Below are 20,843 nucleotides of genomic sequence, written 5' to 3' on the forward strand. Positions count from 1 at the left end.
ATCAGAACCTCCTGTAACACATTATTCGTGAGGCATAATTGAATAGCGGATAGAGCCTTCTCATCGAGCTCTTCCTATTCTGACTGATCCATATCTACGGGCTTCTTCCCTGTAACGACCTTTTTCAGACTGTTTTGAACTAGTATTGTCGTCATCCGAACTTGCCATAAACTGTAATTTGTAATTCTATCGAACTTCTCAATATTGAACCTTGACGTTGCCATATTTGAACGAGTTGGTTGCGAAAATTGAACTAGCTCTGATACTAGTCTATAAGGGATAAACCCGATTAAACAACGAATAAAGCAAAGAAAATAAGAATTGAAAAGATCGAACACACAAATTTTTCATGGAAAAAATCCTTAAAAAAGGATAAAATACCACGGGTAAAAGGAGAATTCACTACAATAAAGAAGAGTACAAAAAATGGAGAGAATTAAAAGAAAAATCTGAAACCCCACAAAAAAAAATCTTTTCAAAATAAAGAACAAAATTCTCTTAATCTAAATATTTTTTTGTGTAAAACCTAGAGTAAGTAAGGCCTATTTGTAGGCTGAAAATTCGTAGCATATATAACTACAATAACTCAAGGTTAATCAGAATTAAGTGGAAACCTGAAAACATAGTTTAACTGGGAGAAAAAAAAAGCCAAAATAAAAATTTGGTCAAAATTAGAGGCATTCTCCCTCAAAATATATAGCAAAAAATTAAAAAAATTAAAAAACTTTTTTAAATGTTTGTAATTGTAAAAACTTTTTACGTCAACTTTTACTTCAATTATAATTATTTTAACTAAACGTTTTTAAGTAATATTTTTAAATTAAAATATAATTATTTTTAAATGTCAATTTAATAATATATTAAAAAATAAAAGGTATTCTTGTTGGTTCAAAATTTTTTTTAAACTTATTTTTTTATATATTAAAACATTACTTTTGAATTTACTATTATTTTAATCATATTATTAATTTAACCAATAATTATCTAATATCTTCTTTTCATGTTCTAGATATTTCGAAGAAAATTACCAGCAACTCATGGCACGATAAATGTGATTTATATTTATGAAATAATTTTCGTTAAATTATTTGTTTTGTTGTAGAAACTTTATGTTAAATAAACATATATAATGTCAGTAATTAATAATAGTATTGACGAAATATTACTACAAATTTTGATACAAACAAACAATATTCTAAAAATTATTTTTTATGTATAGTAATTCATGTTAAAATTGATATTTTAGATATTAAATTCTTTTTATATTAATAAATAATTTTTTATTTAAATTTGATATTTTTTCTAATATGATACTTAAGTTTTTTTTATTATCTAATTTAATTCTTATATTTACAAAATTTATATATTTTGATATCCATTATCTAACTGACTATTATTTGCACTTTCTTTTGTCTATTATTAATTGACCCAATTTAGTCCTTATATTATTAAAAAAATTAAATAAGATTAATTTTCAACAAAATTAGTATTTATTGTTTAAATAAATGTTCATTTACTATTTAATATAATTAATATTTTGAAAATTTAATGATTTTGCAAATGAAGTATTTCGTTTAAAATTGAACCATGAAAATTTTTAATTAATAAATATTAACTCTACAATTTAATTTTATTTAAAAATTTTAATACATAAATTCCACGGACATACTTATATTGATGAGGTTATTTGTTGACGCATTTTGTTGAATTCTGACCAAGGAAGTGGAAGTCCATGATTTAGTCATTGGATTCCTATATGTACAGAATTCATTCAAAAAATAAGTTCATCCCAATAATAATGGTTACACAAAATGGACTCAACTACCACTTAGTGGTAGCTATTTTTTTCTTTAAAATTACAGGATGGATAATTTCGCATTATAAAGACATGAAGTAGGGTGATGCATTATTTTCTCCTTTAATGAAATTATTGAAATTGATACATTCAACCTCCTCTTAACACCCACGATCTTAACTGGATTCGTCAAATCAAGGCCGTTCATCACGTGGAAAAAAAATTCTGATCCGATCTTTATTTTATTGGACAGCGACGGTTAGAAAGGGGCGTCGCCTTTTTATTATTCTCAATTTTCTTTTCTTTTCTTTTTGGGGGTTCATTTGATTCGCAATTTTGTTAGCGCCAATAGTAAATTGGATTTCTTTATAACGTCGTCAGTCGTCACCGTATATTTTTCGTATTTACAATATACTCCTTTGGGATTTTTTTTGTTTCAGCCCAAAATGAAAAAGATATTACTAAAGTATGCAAAAACTATGAGCCCATTTTAGCTATATTTTAAATTAACGGTTATAAATATATTGAGAACAAAGTTGGAGGGGCATGGACATAAATACGGAGAATGAAGGTGGAAAATATGGAAAGGAAAAGACAAGTTGGTGTTTAACTACGGCGGCTGGTAAGAAAAAGATCCCACACATTGAGACAAGGGGAGTTGGTGACAGAACAACAAGAGCGATACAAAGACTGCAATATAACCTCAAGCTCTGACGCCCACTTTTCAAACCTTAACACCAAACTCATACCAACCACTCTCGCTCTATATATCTGCCTCTCTTTCTTTCTTTACAATTCTCAGGTTTCATTGTTCTTTGAATCCTGCTTTCAAGGTTTGTTTCACTTCTTTATCTCAGGTTCTTCATTCTTTCTTCCCAAACATGGTTTTATTGATATGATTGGTTTTCTCATTTGATCTGGGTTTTGAGTTTTTAATGTAAAGTCTGTTTCTTTATGGGATCCATGCAATGAAAAGTTTGCATATTTTTTTGTATGTTTCTTTTGCATGTTCTTCACAAACCTTTGATTTCATATCTTTATTAAGCCAATTGTCATTTAGTTGAGTGAAAGTGAACTCTTATGTCACGCTCTGTTTCAGTTTTGGCAGATTAATCAAATCATTTAATAGATATATGGGCAAAACGTGATTTTATTGAGCTTAATTTCATTGGTTTTCTCCTTTGATTTGGATTCTGAGTCGAGTTTTGAGTATTTCATTTAGAATTTGTTTCTTTTGAAAAGTTTGTAATTTTCTTTAACCTTTCTTTTGCATGTTGTTGATAAAAGTTGAGCAAAAATGAAGTCTTTTTGTTTTGCGTACAGCTTACATTTCTTTGAGTACAGGTCATAAAAGAAACAAAGAAAGGCAAAGCTTAGAAGATGGGATCAGGTGAATGGTGCCTTCAAAAACGAGATAGTTTCAAGAGTGAAACGCTTGTAGGCAATGAGACTGTGCCGGAAATTGGGTGCCTTTCAATTATTGTTCTTGGTGCCTCTGGTGATCTTGCCAAAAAGAAGACTTTCCCTGCTCTCTTTCATCTTTATTGCCAGGTTCAAGTGTTTTAGATTCATTGATCAACTTTGGCTTCCCTGATAAGGCTAACCTTAGATGGTAATTGTGTGTATGCAGGGATTTCTGCCACCAATTGAGGTGCACATTTTCGGCTATGCAAGGACTAAGATTTCAGATGACGAATTGAGAAATCGCATTCGTGGGTGAGACGTCTCCACCTATTACTAATCGGTTTTAGTCCAATGCTTAACATGGTATCAGATTCCAGAGTTTGTTATGTTATTCTTCCTACCTAACCCCATGTGTGGTTGACTGCCCCTACGTGAGGTTGAGTGTTAAGTAGTGGTATCCCACATCTGTTTAGTATTAAAGTCAACTCCTTCCATTATTATTGCTTGGTTTTAGGTCGGATGCTTAATGAATAGTTGCTCACACTTTAGCCAAATTGCGTTAATTTATGAATAATTGAAATGGCAGATATCTTGTGAGTGAAAGGAGTGCTTCACCATCAAAAGATGTATCAAAGTTCTTACAGCTGGTCAGTACAAGCCTAGTTATATGTTCAACATGCTTCACTCCTATTGTTTTTGCTTCTTAGCTTTTAACTAGCGATTGTTATGATTTGCAGATTAAATATGTAAGCGGATCATATGATGCCGCAGAGGGCTTTCAAATGTTAGACAAGGAGATTTCAAAGCATGAAACCTCGAAAAATAGCCTAGAAGGGTCATCTCGGAGGCTCTTTTATCTCGCTCTTCCACCATCAGTATATCCATCTGTTTGCAGGATGATCAGGAGATACTGCATGAAAAAATGTAGGTGCTTTTGTTCCTCAAAGTTCTCCTCCATGATTAGAAGACAATATCTTATGTATGTCTTGTTTTCCAGCTAATCTTGGCGGATGGACTCGGATTGTTGTTGAGAAACCATTTGGAAGAGATTTAGGCTCTGCAGAGGAACTAAGTTCCCAGATTGGCGAGTTGTTTGATGAACCACAAATTTACCGTATTGATCACTATTTGGGAAAGGAATTGGTCCAGAACCTGGTAATGAATGTGTAAACAGTCGCTTTGTATTTCTTGATTTCTTTATCAGCTCGGCTCAAATCTGGCTTTGTGGCACCTGCAGCTGGTTCTTCGTTTTGCAAATCGCTTCTTCTTACCCCTTTGGAATCGTGACAACATTGATAATGTACAGGTGAGTATCCTTTTGTTTAGGATATTGCAGATGTTCACACCATTGGTGGACTGTCGGAGCTTTGTTAATAAATTATGATTATTCTTTTGAATATTAATCTCTATTTTCTTCGTTTCTTCGGGTAGATTGTGTTCAGAGAGGACTTTGGAACTGAAGGTCGAGGTGGATATTTTGATGAATACGGGTGTGTTTGATATCATTTATTTTCCCTAGCATCTTGTATGTGATTTCTATGTTAAGTATTTGCTTCTTAGTTCATTTTCCTTTTGTGCTCTTTGTGCAGCATTATCCGCGATATTATCCAAAATCACCTGTTGCAGGTAATTGTTATAAACTGAAGTGCCTTAGATCTTTACCGAAACAAAAACAAGCTGGAGGAAAAACATGCTATGTACCATTAGCCTACTTATTTATCGAGTTCATACCAACTGCAGGTCCTTTGTCTTGTTGCTATGGAGAAGCCTGTATCTCTCAAACCTGAGCGCATTCGTGATGAAAAAGTGAAGGTGTGCATCTTATAACTCCATACTTTAGGAAGTGACTGTAGTTGTTTCATAACTATGCCTGCAAAACAAGCCAATTATGTTCCTATCCATTTTGAAGTAGTATATGCTTGATGTAACGCACCTAATTTCTATTTTTCCTTATATTTTAGGCGCTCTAAGTTTGCGCTTTCTTTACCATATGCTGATTACCATATGAAATCCAGGTTCTTCAATCGGTACTTCCAATTAAAGACGAAGAGGTTGTACTCGGACAATATGAAGGTTACAGAGATGATCCGACAGTTCCTGATCACTCAAACACCCCAACGTTTGCAACTGTTATTCTCCGTATACACAACGAAAGATGGGAAGGTAATAATTCTATACAAGCTTAAATTTAATTTAAATTTCTCATCAGATTAGCTAATTTGAATTATTGGTTTGTTTCCAGGTGTTCCCTTTATACTAAAGGCAGGGAAAGCATTGAATTCGAGAAAGGCGGAGATTCGTGTTCAATTTAAGGATGTTCCTGGTGATATATTCAAATGTATAACAATAAATCTTTAAGATTCTTTGTAACTTTGCTTATATTATTGCTTATTCCCACCGAACTGCTTATGTAGTCTCTTCGATAAAATCATGAAGAGATGTGATGAATCTTTATTCAGGTAAAAAGCAAGGGAGAAATGAGTTCGTCATCCGCCTGCAACCTTCTGAAGCCATGTACATGAAGCTAATGGTGAGTTTTATAATCTTATTGTGTCGATCTGAAAGCTATTATAAACTTTAAAAACACTGCATATATGTTCCTCTGCTAAACTTGCATATTGACTAGTACTTCATCACCGATGCAGGTGAAGCAGCCTGGACTGGAGATGTCAACAGTTCAAAGTGAACTAGACTTGTCATACAGGCAACGCTATCAAGGTGTTACGATCCCAGAGGCTTATGAACGTCTCATTCTCGACACTTATGATCCTTGCCCATTTTTATCCTTGAAATATTATTGTTTGCAATGCTTACCCTTACAGCTGGTAGGTTTGGTAATGTGGATCACAAACTATGATAACTAGTTTCGTTTTCTGGTTTTATGTTTCCTGTGTAATGAACAGCAGAACTTTTTTTGGTTATGTAGGATAAGAGGTGATCAACAGCATTTTGTTCGTAGAGACGAGTTGAAGGTAAGAATTTGTATATACTCTGGAAGAAGATAATTTATAAGGGATTCAATCTGTAACATTCATATTGCTTTGTTCATCAGGCAGCATGGGAGATTTTCACGCCTCTTCTACATAGAATTGACAACGGTGAAATGAAACCGATTCCATACCAAGCAGGCAGCCGTGGACCAGCAGAAGCGGATGAGCTTTTGGAGAAAGCCGGTTACGTTCAAACACATGGATATATTTGGATTCCTCCCACCTTGTAGAAACTTGCTGTCTAGCTAGTGGTTTTCCATCACCATCACCATCTACATATAAGTTGAGGTTTGGTTAAAGGCCTCTTTGTAACACATCGAATAACCAGGCCTGCCGGTTGTAGCGAGTTTCGAAAATACTGTAAGCCTAAGAGCTTGTTACCCTACATATTTGATGTACCGTGTGTAGAGTATGATCCAATATTGTATTCGGAATGGTTCCGATCGGGTTAACTAGACCCCGGAATAAAAAGCTCTTCCAAACCTGTTTATTTTTTAGTTCAGTTGGGTTCAAACTTGATCGAGTATTATTATTAAACTTAATCAAGTACTATTATCCAAGATTTCGAGTTAAGCTTGTTTACACGAGTTGGAGCTTTTGAGTTGACATGTTTCGCATTCACTAGGCAAATGCCCACACTTCCCCGAGGATATTTTATCAAACTAATACTTAGTAACAATCATTTTTATTTTTAATATTTTTTAAATTTATTGATGATATCTCTTAATATGGAATATGAAACATCATCATAATATAAAAATAATAATTAAAGCATGATAGAAAAATTATATAAAAAATTAACACTATGTAACTATTATTAGTATGTTAAAATTTACATAATATATAATTTTTAAATATAATTACGGTATGTAACTATGCAACACAAAATGCGAAACTTAATTAAAATACGGTATAAAAATAATATAAATATAACACAAATATACAAATATACCAAAATGTTAAAACGTAATTGAAAGGACTAATAAATTTTCAAATTTATAAAAATATAAAAGATATTATGCAATTATTATATAAAGCATAACATTAATATACATTTTTTTTTCTTTTTCTCAATACCCTTCACGCCTAATTTATGTCTAAGATTACTTGTCCAAAGCACAACTCACTAATTGAAATTGAGAAACTCATTAGGGTTAAATGCTTCTTTTTTTTATAAAATAATTAAAAAAAGGTCAAATAAATTTTTAATCAGAAGGTAGTGATCATATAAATATTATTTAAAAAATGTAAAAAAATTAAAAATATATAAAATTAGTCGATGGTTGTTATTCTTTTTATTTTTTACCGCCAGACATTTGTATTCTTATCGTATCTAATTCTCTTTTAATTTTTCTTTTACACTTGGATTAGGAAATAAATAAATAGTGATTGTGGATTTGCATGAAAAACTAAAAAATGTTTGACATCTTTTTTATAAATAGATAAGGTTGAAAATGTTAGATTTGTAGATTGAACTCAATTTTGTTATATCATGTAAAATAATAGAGATAAATAAATAAATGATTGTGGATTTGTATGAAAAAAACTAAAAAAATGTTTGATTTTTTTTATTATAATTATAGATAAGGTTGAAAATGTTAGGCTTATTGATTCAACTCAAATTTTTATTCCGAGGGACATTTTTAATAAAACTAAATTCAACAGGTGATCAAGTATTCAAGTTTATTAATTAGCGTAAATGAAAACAAAAGACACGTCAAAGTAGGCTGCTGAGAGAATATTGTTAACTCTTTAATCGAGTTATGAATTTTATTGTTGCTACTAAAATTATGTCATACATAACTCATTTGCCAAACATACCGAATATGGGCTCGATCATCTTTAGAGCATAAGTCTCCACTTATATCAAAGCATATGAGTTACATACACATGGTCAGTCACTAACTCATATTTAGGTAAATCATATCATGAACGTCATAAGTGAATTAATTCACAAACAGATTCAAAATTAATTCAATTTGAGTCCAATCCAATGTATCATTCTTCCAATGAGTACATCTATGTCTCTACTTGTGGAGTCAACTGCTCCTATAGCCAAAACTAACTATTTCCTCAATTAGAATTGTAGATGACATAATAATCTTTCTTAAGTATTTGAATCAAATGCTCACTTTGATTCTTTTATGAGATTACGGACTCGTTTAGATTATCTACTGAAGTAAGTTGTCTTTCTCGCAATGTAAACATTCTTACAGTGCCACTTATAATCAGTTTGAACTTAGACAATCAATAAGCTAACATTTATGTAAAGCCAAATTTTTCAGTGGTGTCGGAAACAGTGATTCGAGATCACTAAATCCGACTAGTAAGTTTAGAAATTTTAACAAATAATAATTATAGGCCAAGCGCGAACTTAAAAGAATTATTTTTAATTAGTGAATTTTGCGATTTTAAAAGAATTAATCAGGTAAATTTGGTTGAAAACGAGGTATCGAGACCTCAGATTTATAAACCGAGCTATAAATATTTTTATAAATATTTATGGAGTGTTATTAAGTTAGTATTAAAGTTTCGTTAGAAAATTTTAACGTTTGGTTAGTCAATTAATTAAAAAGGACTAAATTGAAAATAGTGTGAAATTTATTAAATTGTGATTAAATAGTTTAAGTGATTAAAAAGGAGGGATTTAAAAGGCAATTGGACCCATATTGTATGGGCTGGACGGTTGGGCAAGAAAATCAGCAAAAAAGACAAGGAGAAACAAGGGCAAAATGGGAAATTTTACAAATTAAACATATAAAACAAGACAAATTTGAAAAATCTAGAGATATCATCATTTTTCTTCAGCAAAAACGCCATGGGAGGTCTGAAAGCGGCTGGTTTTTCATACTTTGACATATGTGAGTTCAATTCTTACCCTTTTCTTTGAGATTTTTATGTTTTTGTGACTTTTACAATTAGGTCCAAGTGTTTAATTCATTAGTTTTTGATTTTATGAACAAAATTAAAAGCTATCATTGATAAGTGTTAGCTGTTTATGATGAAATAAAATGAATTTGAAGCTTTGATTTTGTTGTTTGATGATTTTATCAAGTAATTTCAATAGAAATTGATTTTAGGACCTAATTGTGAAAAAGTTGTGAGTTAAGGTTTAGTGTTAAAATTCTGATTTTTAAAGATTGTGTAATAGTTTAGAATGATGGAATAAAATGTTAATTGAGAAAAATTAGCTTAATAGATGGGCTAATTGAGCAAGGACTGAATTGTATGACCTTTGAAATTTAGAGGAAAAATGGTAATAAACATCTTGAACTAAAACAATATTGGACTGCAGAAGTAGACTAGCTTTGAAAAATCACCATAAATTGTATAAATCGAATTAGAAGATGAATAAAATATGAAATTAAAGCTTATTGAGTCTAGTTTTTCATAGAAGAAACGGTGTAAGCAATGGATTTGTAAATTATGAGATATAATGAATTTTGTGAGACAATATTAGAATGAATTCGGGTTCCCCTGTTTTGATTTTGGAAAATCACCAAAAATTGGATAAAATTAATTAGAGCCTCAAATTTATATGCTTAGAATCCTTAATGAGTCTATTTTCAATATAAATCAATGGGAACATTATCCGAGTTTTTTACTATGATATAATTAATTTTTAGTGAAGAGAGGTCGGAACTGTTGGATAGTGAAACAGGGGAAACTTAAATGAATAAACTGTACTAATTGGCTAAACCAAAAATTCTTAAAATTTTATGGTGGAATGATATGTAAGTCTAGTTTTAGAGAAAATTTACGGATCTTAATTTTGAGCTCTGTAGCTCAAATTATAAATAATTGAGTGACTATGACTCGTGTGAACAGATTGATGTGAGCATTAATAAGTAAATTGTGAAATCGTACTTACAAGAATGTTATATACATTAAGGATGTGGAATGGAGAGGAGGAGGAGGAAAAATATATATGAATATTCAGTTAGCATGGCTAATTTGCATGTTTTAAGCTCATGGACTAAATTGAATAAAAGTAAAACTTTAGGGGGCAATTTTGTAAAAATGTCAAAAATGACTAAATTGAAGGGAATAAATTGTTTTATTATCTAAATTAATAAATTGAATGAAATTATCAATTTAAGGTTGGGTGAAATTTGGGAAAATGGTAAATTACCAATATGCCCCTAAATCTTGGTATTTCTGCAATTTAGTCAGGTAGGTTCAGATACCCTGAATGAGCATGTAAATATGAAAATTTAAGTATTGTATCGTATTTTATATGATATTTTGAATTGAATATATGAAAAGGATGTTACATGAAACATGAAAATGAATACTAAATAATATAAATTAATTGAAATTATTCTGAAAATTTCGGTAATGCCTCGTATCCTATCCCGGTCTCAGGTACGGGTATGGGGTATTACAATTTACTTGTCACAATTTCATTATGCATGCAAAACATAAAAGACAAAAACACAAAAGAGATAATAATGACATGTGAAATCAACTTTATTTATTCATTGTTCAAATATATAAAAAATAGTTACATGTTTACTACAATATGGACACATTTCGCAACATCATCAATATAAAGTAGCAAATATATGAATGAACCATCATCAAGACATTGTAAATATACACAATTGTCATACTTACTTCGTGAAAAACCAATACTTAACATGAAAGAATCAAACTTTTTGTACCATTGCTGAGGAGACTATTTCAAACCATACATGATTTTTAAGAAGGCAAACATGATATTTATTTCCTTCAGTTCTGAAGCCTTTCGATTACTACATGTAAATGTCTTCCTCAAGGTCATCATGAAGGAAATCAATCTTCACATTTAACTACTCTAATTCAAGATTGTTTGATGCAACAAGAGCCAAAAGTGTCCGAATGGATGTATGTTCCACAACGGGAGAGAAAACATCATAAAAATCAACTCTCTCCACTTGAATTAGGCCCTTTGCAACCAATCTTGCTTTGTACCTATTTTTGTTTGGACTCGAACCTTCCTTCTTCTTAAACACTTATTTGCAGCCAACTATTTTCTTACCGATGGGTGGTTTTACTAGCCGCCAAGTCTCATTCTTTTGAAGTGATTTCATCTCTTTTTCCATAGCAACAAGCTATTTTCTAGAATCGAAGGCTTCAACTGCCTGGAAATAGCATGAAGGATCGGTCGAATCAATGCTCTCTACAACACTTAGAGTATATGCCACTAGGTTTCCTTCACAGTACTTCTGCGGTGGTCGAATTTCTCACCTTTTCCTGTCATGAGCCAACTTATAATTAGTTAAATGAAATGGTAAGGGTACTTAAGGGTCATATGAAGTTCCAAATGGATCCAAAATAGTTTCAATTTCGCAAGAATCTAGATTTCATCGTGTTGTCGCGGCGTTGCTTGCTTTCTCGTCGAGACGACAATCTTGTTTATCGTAACATTGCAACGAGGCTTTTCGTGTCGTTATGACGTCACCCCCTATTTTGGTATTTGACTCCACCTTGCTTGAGACACTCTGATTTGTTGTATCTTTAAAAATAAGTGGCCTCTTTTTTGATCGAAACATGGCAGATTCATCGAACGTAACATCTCTACTAACAATAGTTTTGTTTGTTTCTGGACACCATAGTTTGAAACCTTTTGTACCAATAGAGTAACCCAAATAAATGCACTTTATGACCCTTGAATTTAGCTTTCTCTAGATAACTTTAGCATAAGTAGGACAACTGAAAATTTTAAGATTAGAATAATTGGGAGGATTACCTAACCATATCTCTTCTGGAACTTTACCATTCAATGCTTGATGTGGAGGTCGATTTACCAAATAGTTTTCCAAATTTACAGCTTCAGCCCAAAACTTCTTTCCTAGTCTTGCATTTGAAAGCATGCATCGGGCCTTTTCCAACAAGGTTTTGTTCATTTTTTTTGCAACTCCATTCTATTATGGAGTACCTACAACGATGCGATGTCTCTCTATCCCTTCTAGTTTGCAGTGGTCATTAAACTCGGATGAACAAAACTCAAGTCCATTGTCTGTTCTCAACCGCTTCATAGACTTCCCGGTCTATTTGTCTAATAGTGTTTTCCACTGTTTGAAGATTTCGAAGACTTTTTTTTTAAAGAAAATAAACCCAAACTTTTTTGGAATGGTCATTAATAAAAGTTAAAAAATATTTATTACCTCCTTTTAAGATGTAAAGAGTCTGACCCCATAAATCAAAATGGACATAGTCAAGAGTACCTTTTGTTTTGTGTAGTGCTGAATCGAAACTTACTCGCGTTTGCTTCCCACAAGTGTAATGTTCGCAAAACCTAACTTACCAAATCCAGTGTCTTCTAAAAGACCTTGTTTGCACATTGTTGTCATATATTTCTCGCTCATATGATCGAGTTGCATGTTCTAGAGTTTAGTTGAATTGAAATCTGTAGAGAAAGAATCACGTTGCATCGTTGTGACTTTAGGTTGGTTCTCATCGTGGCATGGAGACAATTTTGGCTCATCTTCAGTAATTGCAACTGCACTAGTAACTTTTGACCCTTGCAAAATGAATAGGCTGCCATTTTTATGTCCTCTCATTACAACGGGAGCTCCACAAGAAACTTTTAAGCCATTTGACTCAATGACTATTCTGTAACCGTTAAAATCCAAAATTCCCAACAATATGATATTTTTCTTTAAGTCGGTTACATACATGACATCTGGCAATGTTCGAATAATTCCGTCGTGCATCTTGATTTGTACGGCTCCTATTTCGGTTATCTTACATGGATAATTATTCCCTATTAACACAACTCTACCTTCAACAGAACTGTAGTGGAAAACAAGTCCCTGTTGGGACATATGTAATAGGAGTACCCTAAATATAGGATCTATTCGGAAGTAAGCTTGGAGCTTTCACTCATCGACACTTACAAAAAATCATCACCTCTATCTTCAGCTATACTAGCATTAGTAACTTCGGCTTTCTACTTATCTTTATCGTCATTTTCGACATCCCTTTTAATTTTTTTTAAAGTTTGTAACATTCCGACTTGATGTGCCCCTTATTCTTGTAGTAGTCACATTCTTTGTCTCGGTTTCTAGATTTAGATCCCATGCTAGACTTGTTTCGATCTGGCTTTCTAGATTGTTGTCTGCCCCTTGCGGCTAGAACTGAGGTTTGCCCGTTTGACCTTTTGTTTGGGCCTAACTCGTTTATCAAGTTTATCCTTACTTAGTAGTTCCCATTTACGTCCTCCCCATAACTAAGAGTTTTTCTGAAAGTTTTATAAAAAGAGGCAAAGAACATAACAATAACATAGTTTGATCCTCATCTCTAATTTCTTCTTCGAGATTCTTTAGGTCATTTAGAAGGTAACAAACTCACTAATATAAGCTCTAATAGACTCATCTTCAGCCATTCAGAACATGTAGATATGTTGTTTTAACACTGACCTGTTGGCCAAGGATTTCGTCATGTATAAGGCTTCCAGTTTCTTCCATAATGTAAAAGTTGTTTTTTCTTCAAAACCTATTGTAATACATTATTTGTTAAACATAATTAAATTATGGATAGAGCTTTTTTATCTAACCTATCCCATTTTGACTATTCCATGTTTGTGTGCTTCTTCTCTGTAAGGATCCTCTCAAGATCACTCTGAATCAATATGGCTGACATACGAATTTGCCACAGATTGAAATTTGTGATGTCGCCGAAATTATCAATATCAAATCTTGATGCTGCAATATCTGAATGGGTTGAATGCGAAAATCGAACAAGCTTTGATACCAATTTGTAAGGAAATAACCCGTGTATGCAACGAACAAGTAAATAAAGTAAAATCGACAAGATCAAATACTCAAATTTTACGTGGAAAAACTCCTCATAAGAGGATAAAAAATCATGGGAAAAAAGAGATTTTACTATAATAAAAGGAGAGTACAAAAGATAGAGAGACTCAAAGGAAAACTTGAAACCTCGAAAAAAACCCTTTAAAACAAAGAACAAAATTCTCTCAATCTCAATATTTCTGTCATATGAAACTTAGAGTAACTAAGGCCTATTTATAGGTTGAAATTCGTAACATATGACTAAAATAACCCTAGGTTAATTAGAGTTTAAGTGGCAAACTAAAACAAAGTTTAACTGAGAGAATAAAATTGAGAAAACTTGAAAAACATGTAGCCATATCGTGACGTGGCATTCGCGTCGTCAGGAGGAAGGGGATGTCACATCGTCAGGATGAAAACTCTTTTCTTGTCGTGATGTCGGCTATTCGTCAAAACAAATAACACTTCCTTATTGTGACATCACACACTATTTAGTTTGAAAATGCAAGGCATAACTTCACACCTATAATTCAAAACTCTAGCTACTTCACACATAGTGCAAGTCTCAACCATAGAAACCTTAAAAAAGTAATCATAATCAAATTGGTTGCCAATCCCATACAACTTGAAGATTGCAGCTTCAAAGGAGAGCAATAGCTTAGAAGCTCAAAGATGGAGACGCTAATAAACTCAAGGATCAACTTTAAGGTCTCTAGTGCATTTGTTGAACACAATGTAGGCAAGAAACTGTAGCAAGTTTTGGATAACCAAGTCAGATGATATCCAAAGGAGGAGAAAAAAGATGGTCCAAACCAAGAAAAGGAAACTAAAATAAAAAAAGACTTTGGACAAAGACTCGGGGGAAGACGAGACAAGAGCTCGTGGATAAAACTTCTTCTTGTTTTGTAAATAATATTTGAAAACCTAATTTTCTTGCACGACATAACATTTATTTGGATTTTGTGGGTAAAAAAATAGTACATTTAAATTTTAATACTAGACTAGATAAAATGTCAATATCATGCTATTTTATATTTATTACATAACTTAAAAAAAAGATATGTATACCATTGAAAATTAATTTCCAAACTTTGTTGCTCCTCTTTTTTATCATTTCCCTCTAATTATCTAATATATTAAGTTATTAATTGAGATGGTGTTATAAGTTAATCAAACATTAAGTTGGATAATGATTAAAATATCATTGTTTTACAAATTAAATTATATTATTTTAAAGGTACTTTTATTTTTTTATATCTTATATGTAAAAAAATAGAATGAAATTTAAGCATCAAAAGCTATAGCTTTTAACATCTTTGCTTAACTATTTCAACTTTTTTATATCAACATGTTTAATTGGGGGAAGGCTATTCAATTCCCCCACTTATTACATTTTAACCCCTACAATCCTCTACTATCAATCTTTTTATTGTTAATTTTCATATAACCCAACATCTACCGAATTTTAAAAAGAATGAAAATGAAATAGATAAAAAAAAAGGGAAAAGCTTTTGTTTGTTATTGTTAATCATTTTTAACATGGTTAAACACAGAGACATATCAAATCAAATAAGGAAAATTTGAACCAAAAGTTTTGGAAAAAAATAAAATTTTTACATCTTCTTTTGGATTTATAAAAAGCACTATGGTGGTGGTGGTGGTGGTGGCTGGAATTTGGTTATTGAGGTGATTTCTCCACTTATTTGCATTTTGATGAACTACAATGCTAAAATTTGGGGAGGGGAGAGAAATTAGATAAGAGAAACATTTTAGCAACTTTATATTTTTAAGCATAAAATATGAATTATATATAGTATATTTAATTTCAAGTATAATTATATTATTAGGTTGAAATCAAGATATCCATTCTCAGTAGCAATGACTAATTAATTTGTTGTAGGTGTTCTTTGAAGAGATAATCGATTGACTATGAAATGTGCTCTATTTCCATAGGCAAGAATAAAACTACCCATAGGTCAGGTTGAGGCTTAATTCCAAAAAAAATTTCACGTCCAAGCCCGCTTTTGAATTGAGACACCCTGCCCAGAAAAACCTATTTTATTGTTCCAATAATAATAAAATATTTAAAAAAAATTTAATTGATATTTTTATTATTTAAATTGAACTTCAACTCAGCTTGAGATACAATTTTTTTTGTCCAAAATCGGCCCAAGTCGAGCCGAATGAGCTACACGATACTTGGACAGATTTAGGTGATGATAATATATAATATTTGTAGATCTTAATTTTTCATACAATATTTTTATTAATATACATTTATTATTGAATACAATTCAAATTTATTTAATTACGATATAATACTATAAATGTATTATGGAAATAGGGATAGTAATCTCAATTTATAATTATTACTTACATTTTATTTAACCCAACAATGCAATACTAATATTATTTTTTTTGCCATTAGTATATTACTTACGGAATAACCCATCCCATTCGTATTTTGTTTCAGTTTAGTGAACCAAACATATTATAATTTTATTTTATTTATTGATGGGCATATATAGAGTGGGCCTCTTTTATTTTCTTTTCGGTTCTTAAATTTGTTAATTCGATTGGGCCTTCATTCATTCTTTCCCAAACTCTGATTACCTAAAGAGAATTTTAATGTTCAATTAATCAAATAAGTCAAATTTGGATAATTATACACCAATTAAGAGGAGAATTCGCTTTGAAATTAATTTGGGTTTTTTTAAGAACAGTATTTTCCTCATTTTTTGTTGCCGCCGTTGTTAGCACTTGAAGCTCTCCCTTTTCTTTTCACAAATTTTATTTTGCTTTCATCAGAAATATCTGCCCATGGAGAACGGAGAAATCCCAGAAAACGCCAATGAACGTATGTTTTCTCAGTCAGTTTTGTGGATTACTTTTTTTTTTTTTATAGTTTATTAATTTTCTTCATTCCTCTTCAGATTGTCCGGGTCCTCAATCGGAGTCAGCTGGTAAATCCGATGCATGCCAAGGTTGCCCTAATCAAGAAGTTTGTGCCACCGCCCCTAAGGGCCCTGACCCGGGTTTGCCCTTTCTTTCCAATATTTTCATTATATTTTCTAAGTTTGGGTTTTATTTTGTTTTTCATTAAGTATTATTACTTTCATGGTGATCTGGTGACCTGTTTTTGGTAGCTAAATTAGAATTTATGGTTTCTTTAGCATATGAAGCCTTATTATTTCTTTCTTTTTGTTCGAAGCATATGAAGCTTTACTAGAGAAAATAGCAGCTGTTGTAGATGTCACCAGTATGGTTCTCTCATAATCGATTGGAGCTAGAATTTGTTAATAGCCATTAGTAGTGATGGAGCTCTTATGTTTTCAATGATAAGTTATTGCTTCAAAAGTTCTAGTATTGTATATGTTAAGGAAGCTTACTCATGAAGTGGGGTTGAATAGCTTAGCACTTTAATTGGAATTTCGGATCTTGTAGGAGATTGGAATTAGTATTAGATGATTTCGGAAATTGACTCTTCGACATTCATATGCTATGGTGGTAGTTCAATAGTTTTTTAGTATTAAGTTGTGTTGCATATACTAGTGCATTGGGTCTTATCTATACGAGGGCTTTGACTTTTGACACGGTTTATCACCCTTTAACTGTTCCATGTTTTGGTTGTCCTTGTAATTTCATTTAATTATTTTTACACTTCTTGATTTAAACTTTGATAATGGTCTGTAAAAATATGCTCTCTTATAATTGCTTTAACTGTCTAAAGCTTAATAAATTTGACCTCATATATTAATGAGGAGAACTGTTTGCAGTGAACATATATGCCATAAATGAGAAGTGATGAATTCTTTTGGGCTATGTAACTTGCTCTCTCCATTTTAGTTTCCTTTTTCATCTGTTCTATTTTATATTTGGCATATTGTGGGTTTTGTATGGAAGGATTATCAACTATCTTTATATGGCTATATAATTTATGAAACATAAAGTTCTTTGCTTCTTTCCTAGCTTGACCGTGTTATCCAGAGTATGAATCTGTTATTGGACGTACTAATATTTATAATGTTTTGCATTTTGAAGACTTGGTTGCAATTGCAGAGAGAATGGCTACTGTTAAGCATAAGATACTGGTTTTATCGGGGAAGGGAGGGGTTGGCAAAAGCACTTTCTCTGCCCAACTCTCATTTGCACTAGCAGCTAAGGATTTCCAGGTGGGTCTACTGGACATTGATATTTGTGGTCCAAGCATTCCGAAAATGCTTGGCCTAGAAGGTCAAGACATTCACCAAAGTAACCTTGGCTGGTCTCCTGTTTATGTTGAGTCCAACCTTGGGGTAATGTCAATTGGGTTCATGCTCCCCAACCCTGATGAAGCTGTCATTTGGAGAGGACCGCGTAAAAATGGGCTCATCAAACAATTCCTTAAAGATGTATACTGGGGAGAGCTTGATTTTCTGGTTGTTGATGCCCCTCCTGGGACCTCTGATGAGCACATCTCAATCGTTCAGTTCCTACAGGCTACTGGGATAGATGGAGCTATCATCGTCACTACGCCGCAGCAAGTCTCTTTGATTGATGTGCGTAAAGAAGTTAGTTTCTGCAAAAAAGTTGGAGTACCAGTTCTTGGAGTTGTTGAGAACATGAGTGGCTTGTGTCAGCCATTGAAAGATTTCAGGTTTTTGAGGATGACAGAGAATGGTGAACATACTGATCTCACAGAGAAGGTTATTGAGTATATGAAGGAGAAAGCACCTGAAATGCTAGATCTCATTGCTGCCAGTGAAATCTTTGATAGCAGTGGTGGTGGTGCAGCAAAAATGTGTACAGAAATGGGAGTACCATTTCTCGGAAAGGTTCCATTGGATCCACAGCTTTGCAAGGCAGCTGAAGAAGGCAAATCTTGTTTTTCTGAACAGAAGTGCAGTATTAGCGCTCCTGCATTGAAGAGTATTGTTGAGAAGCTGATGGCGAAGTATTGGTGTAAAGAAATGTCTGTGGAACAGTAGCCCAGGGTGAACTAATGTTCAGCTGTACTTGGAGATCTTTGTGTAATAGAAGTTTGTTTGCATGTCATGTAATATTCATATAATTATTCCTTATTTTCTGGAATTTTCTGTGAGTTATAATACTTGAGTTATAGAAGTTCAGTACCCTACAGTCTGGACACCGAAACTTTACAAATTAGTACTGTAATTTTCTTTGGTAATTCTGAACTTTGTTTTTGTAATGTTCGCTTAATGGGATCACTCAGCCCTTAGAACAGATCTCCTGGTGCTCACCAGGATGCATTCATACACAGCTGCACTTTTAAGTTTATAGAGAGTTGGGTCGGTGTCAATACCCTTTGCAGGTGCTTTGTGGATTCTTGTGTAAAATGATTTAATGCTCTTACTTTGATGTGAAAAGCTTCACCATTTGGTTTATAGCAGGTTACCGGTCAACAGCTAAACCAGATCAGGCATTAGATCATGGTGGTGACATTCCGGTCATTACTGTCACTAAGGTTTCTTCTTCCTCTCATTTTTGATTTTATTCTTGGAACTTGATCAAGGGTACTGTAGGTACAACTAACGAAGCAGTTGTCTTTGTCTAGGTGATGAACTAAACAAGTGTTTAGTTAGAGGATGAGGACATCCTTTTAGGAAATCATGCTCTCCGTCTCGATAAGGGTATTTAAGGTACTTAACTTGAGCATTTCATATAATGAAATTGCAAAATTGTTCATCAGAAGCTGTCGTACAAATCCTTGTGTTTGTTGGCAGGGAATGAATTGTGCCTTCAAACTGAAGTTGAGTGCAAAACCATTGGCACTGTGGTTGTACACAAAAGATGATCTCCATGCCTTGACTTGACAGGGTTAAGAGAGACAAACACAGATGCATCACATATTAAAGCAAATGAAAGTAACGCATACCTCAAGCATGGTTAATCAATTGATTAGATTTCAAACATGAAAATTTTAATAAAAGAAAAGAAAATGAAAGAAAAAAAAATTATAATCACAGAAGCGAATGTTGTTGAAGAAATTCAAGATATAACTAATTAGGGAACTCAAAAAGAGATTTAAGTATTTGAAAATGAAAACGAAAATAATTAAAGATTTTGATACATTATATCAATACGATAAAATATATAATCAAAATGAAAAAATTGCCGACAACATTTATATATATAATATTACCTAAATCTATCCTCTAATATAGACATTTGAATGATTGGTCAAAATAAAAAGCTCAATTCATAGAATTAAATCCACTTACAAATTGTGAAAATATTGGATAAAAGGTGTAAAATCAGTAGGCCGAATTGATAGTTTTGTGAAAATGAAATGAAAAAAATTGAAGTTTTAAGGTATAAAACCTAATTTTTAATATAAGGGTTTTTGCAAAAATCATGACATTCACTATGAAAGATATAATATTCTTTTGTGGGGATGCAATCACTTTTAAATATCTTATTAATTTTGTAGTTTATATGTATTTAATAAATGTTGTTACAATCTACTTATATGGCTCTTTAGATAGAGAAATTATATTAAAATTTTTGAAGGATTTAGTATCCCATAAGGATGCAATGTTTCCTAGGAAGATTGTACAATTAAACTCTTATACAGATTAAAACAAATTAGGTTCCATTTGTTTCACTAAAAATGACTTTCGGAAAATGATCTCTTTGCTTGTATGTGAGGTTACTTTCAAAAGAGTGATATGTAACAATTGGGGTCATTGTTAGGGTTGTTGGATCTGGTGCCTTGGGTGTAATATATTCGTTTGTAAATTTGTAATTTTTTTACTAATAGATTAGTTAATAAAACAAATTTACAAATTACATTAATATACTTTGTATAATTGTTGTAGAGCTCAAATTTTACCCGGGCCCAACAAGCAGAGCCTAAAACACCAAATAAATTAACAG

The 20,843-nt window shown here is 32.3% G+C and overlaps 2 protein-coding genes across 6 annotated transcripts; both read left to right on the top strand.

Moving 5' to 3' along the window:
• The first annotated feature begins 2,341 nt into the window (after positions 1 to 2,341).
• On the top strand, positions 2,342 to 6,686 carry LOC107888699 (glucose-6-phosphate 1-dehydrogenase, cytoplasmic isoform). 4 transcript variants are annotated; one of them, XM_016812871.2, is made up of 16 exons: positions 2,342 to 2,628; positions 3,140 to 3,346; positions 3,426 to 3,511; positions 3,786 to 3,846; positions 3,937 to 4,123; positions 4,197 to 4,354; positions 4,437 to 4,505; positions 4,631 to 4,689; positions 4,789 to 4,825; positions 4,940 to 5,011; positions 5,215 to 5,362; positions 5,442 to 5,537; positions 5,659 to 5,729; positions 5,845 to 5,960; positions 6,126 to 6,171; positions 6,252 to 6,686. In XM_016812871.2, exons 2-16 carry the CDS (start codon positions 3,176 to 3,178, stop codon positions 6,417 to 6,419), a joined length of 1,545 nt encoding a protein of 514 aa, XP_016668360.1. In that variant the 5' UTR covers positions 2,342 to 2,628; positions 3,140 to 3,175; the 3' UTR covers positions 6,420 to 6,686. The 4 variants fall into 4 exon arrangements, with proteins under 4 accessions (XP_016668360.1, XP_016668363.1, XP_016668364.1 ...); XM_016812874.2 differs by having other exon boundaries at positions 5,845 to 6,033; positions 6,252 to 6,506; XM_016812875.2 differs by having other exon boundaries at positions 5,845 to 6,024; positions 6,252 to 6,506.
• A 9,812-nt stretch (positions 6,687 to 16,498) lies between these two features.
• Positions 16,499 to 19,277, top strand: LOC107888700 (cytosolic Fe-S cluster assembly factor NBP35). 2 transcript variants are annotated; one of them, XM_016812876.2, is made up of 3 exons: positions 16,499 to 16,824; positions 16,901 to 17,002; positions 18,009 to 19,277. In XM_016812876.2, the coding sequence occupies exons 1-3, from the start codon at positions 16,788 to 16,790 to the stop codon at positions 18,932 to 18,934; spliced, it is 1,065 nt and encodes a 354-aa protein (XP_016668365.1). In that variant the 5' UTR covers positions 16,499 to 16,787; the 3' UTR covers positions 18,935 to 19,277. The 2 variants fall into 2 exon arrangements, with proteins under 2 accessions (XP_016668365.1, XP_016668366.1); XM_016812877.2 differs by having other exon boundaries at positions 16,559 to 16,824; positions 18,027 to 19,277.
• Positions 19,278 to 20,843: the final 1,566 nt, after the last annotated feature.

The sequence above is a fragment of the Gossypium hirsutum genome, chromosome A09 (assembly GCF_007990345.1).
Source record: "Gossypium hirsutum isolate 1008001.06 chromosome A09, Gossypium_hirsutum_v2.1, whole genome shotgun sequence".
Classification (NCBI taxonomy): Eukaryota; Viridiplantae; Streptophyta; class Magnoliopsida; order Malvales; family Malvaceae; genus Gossypium; species Gossypium hirsutum.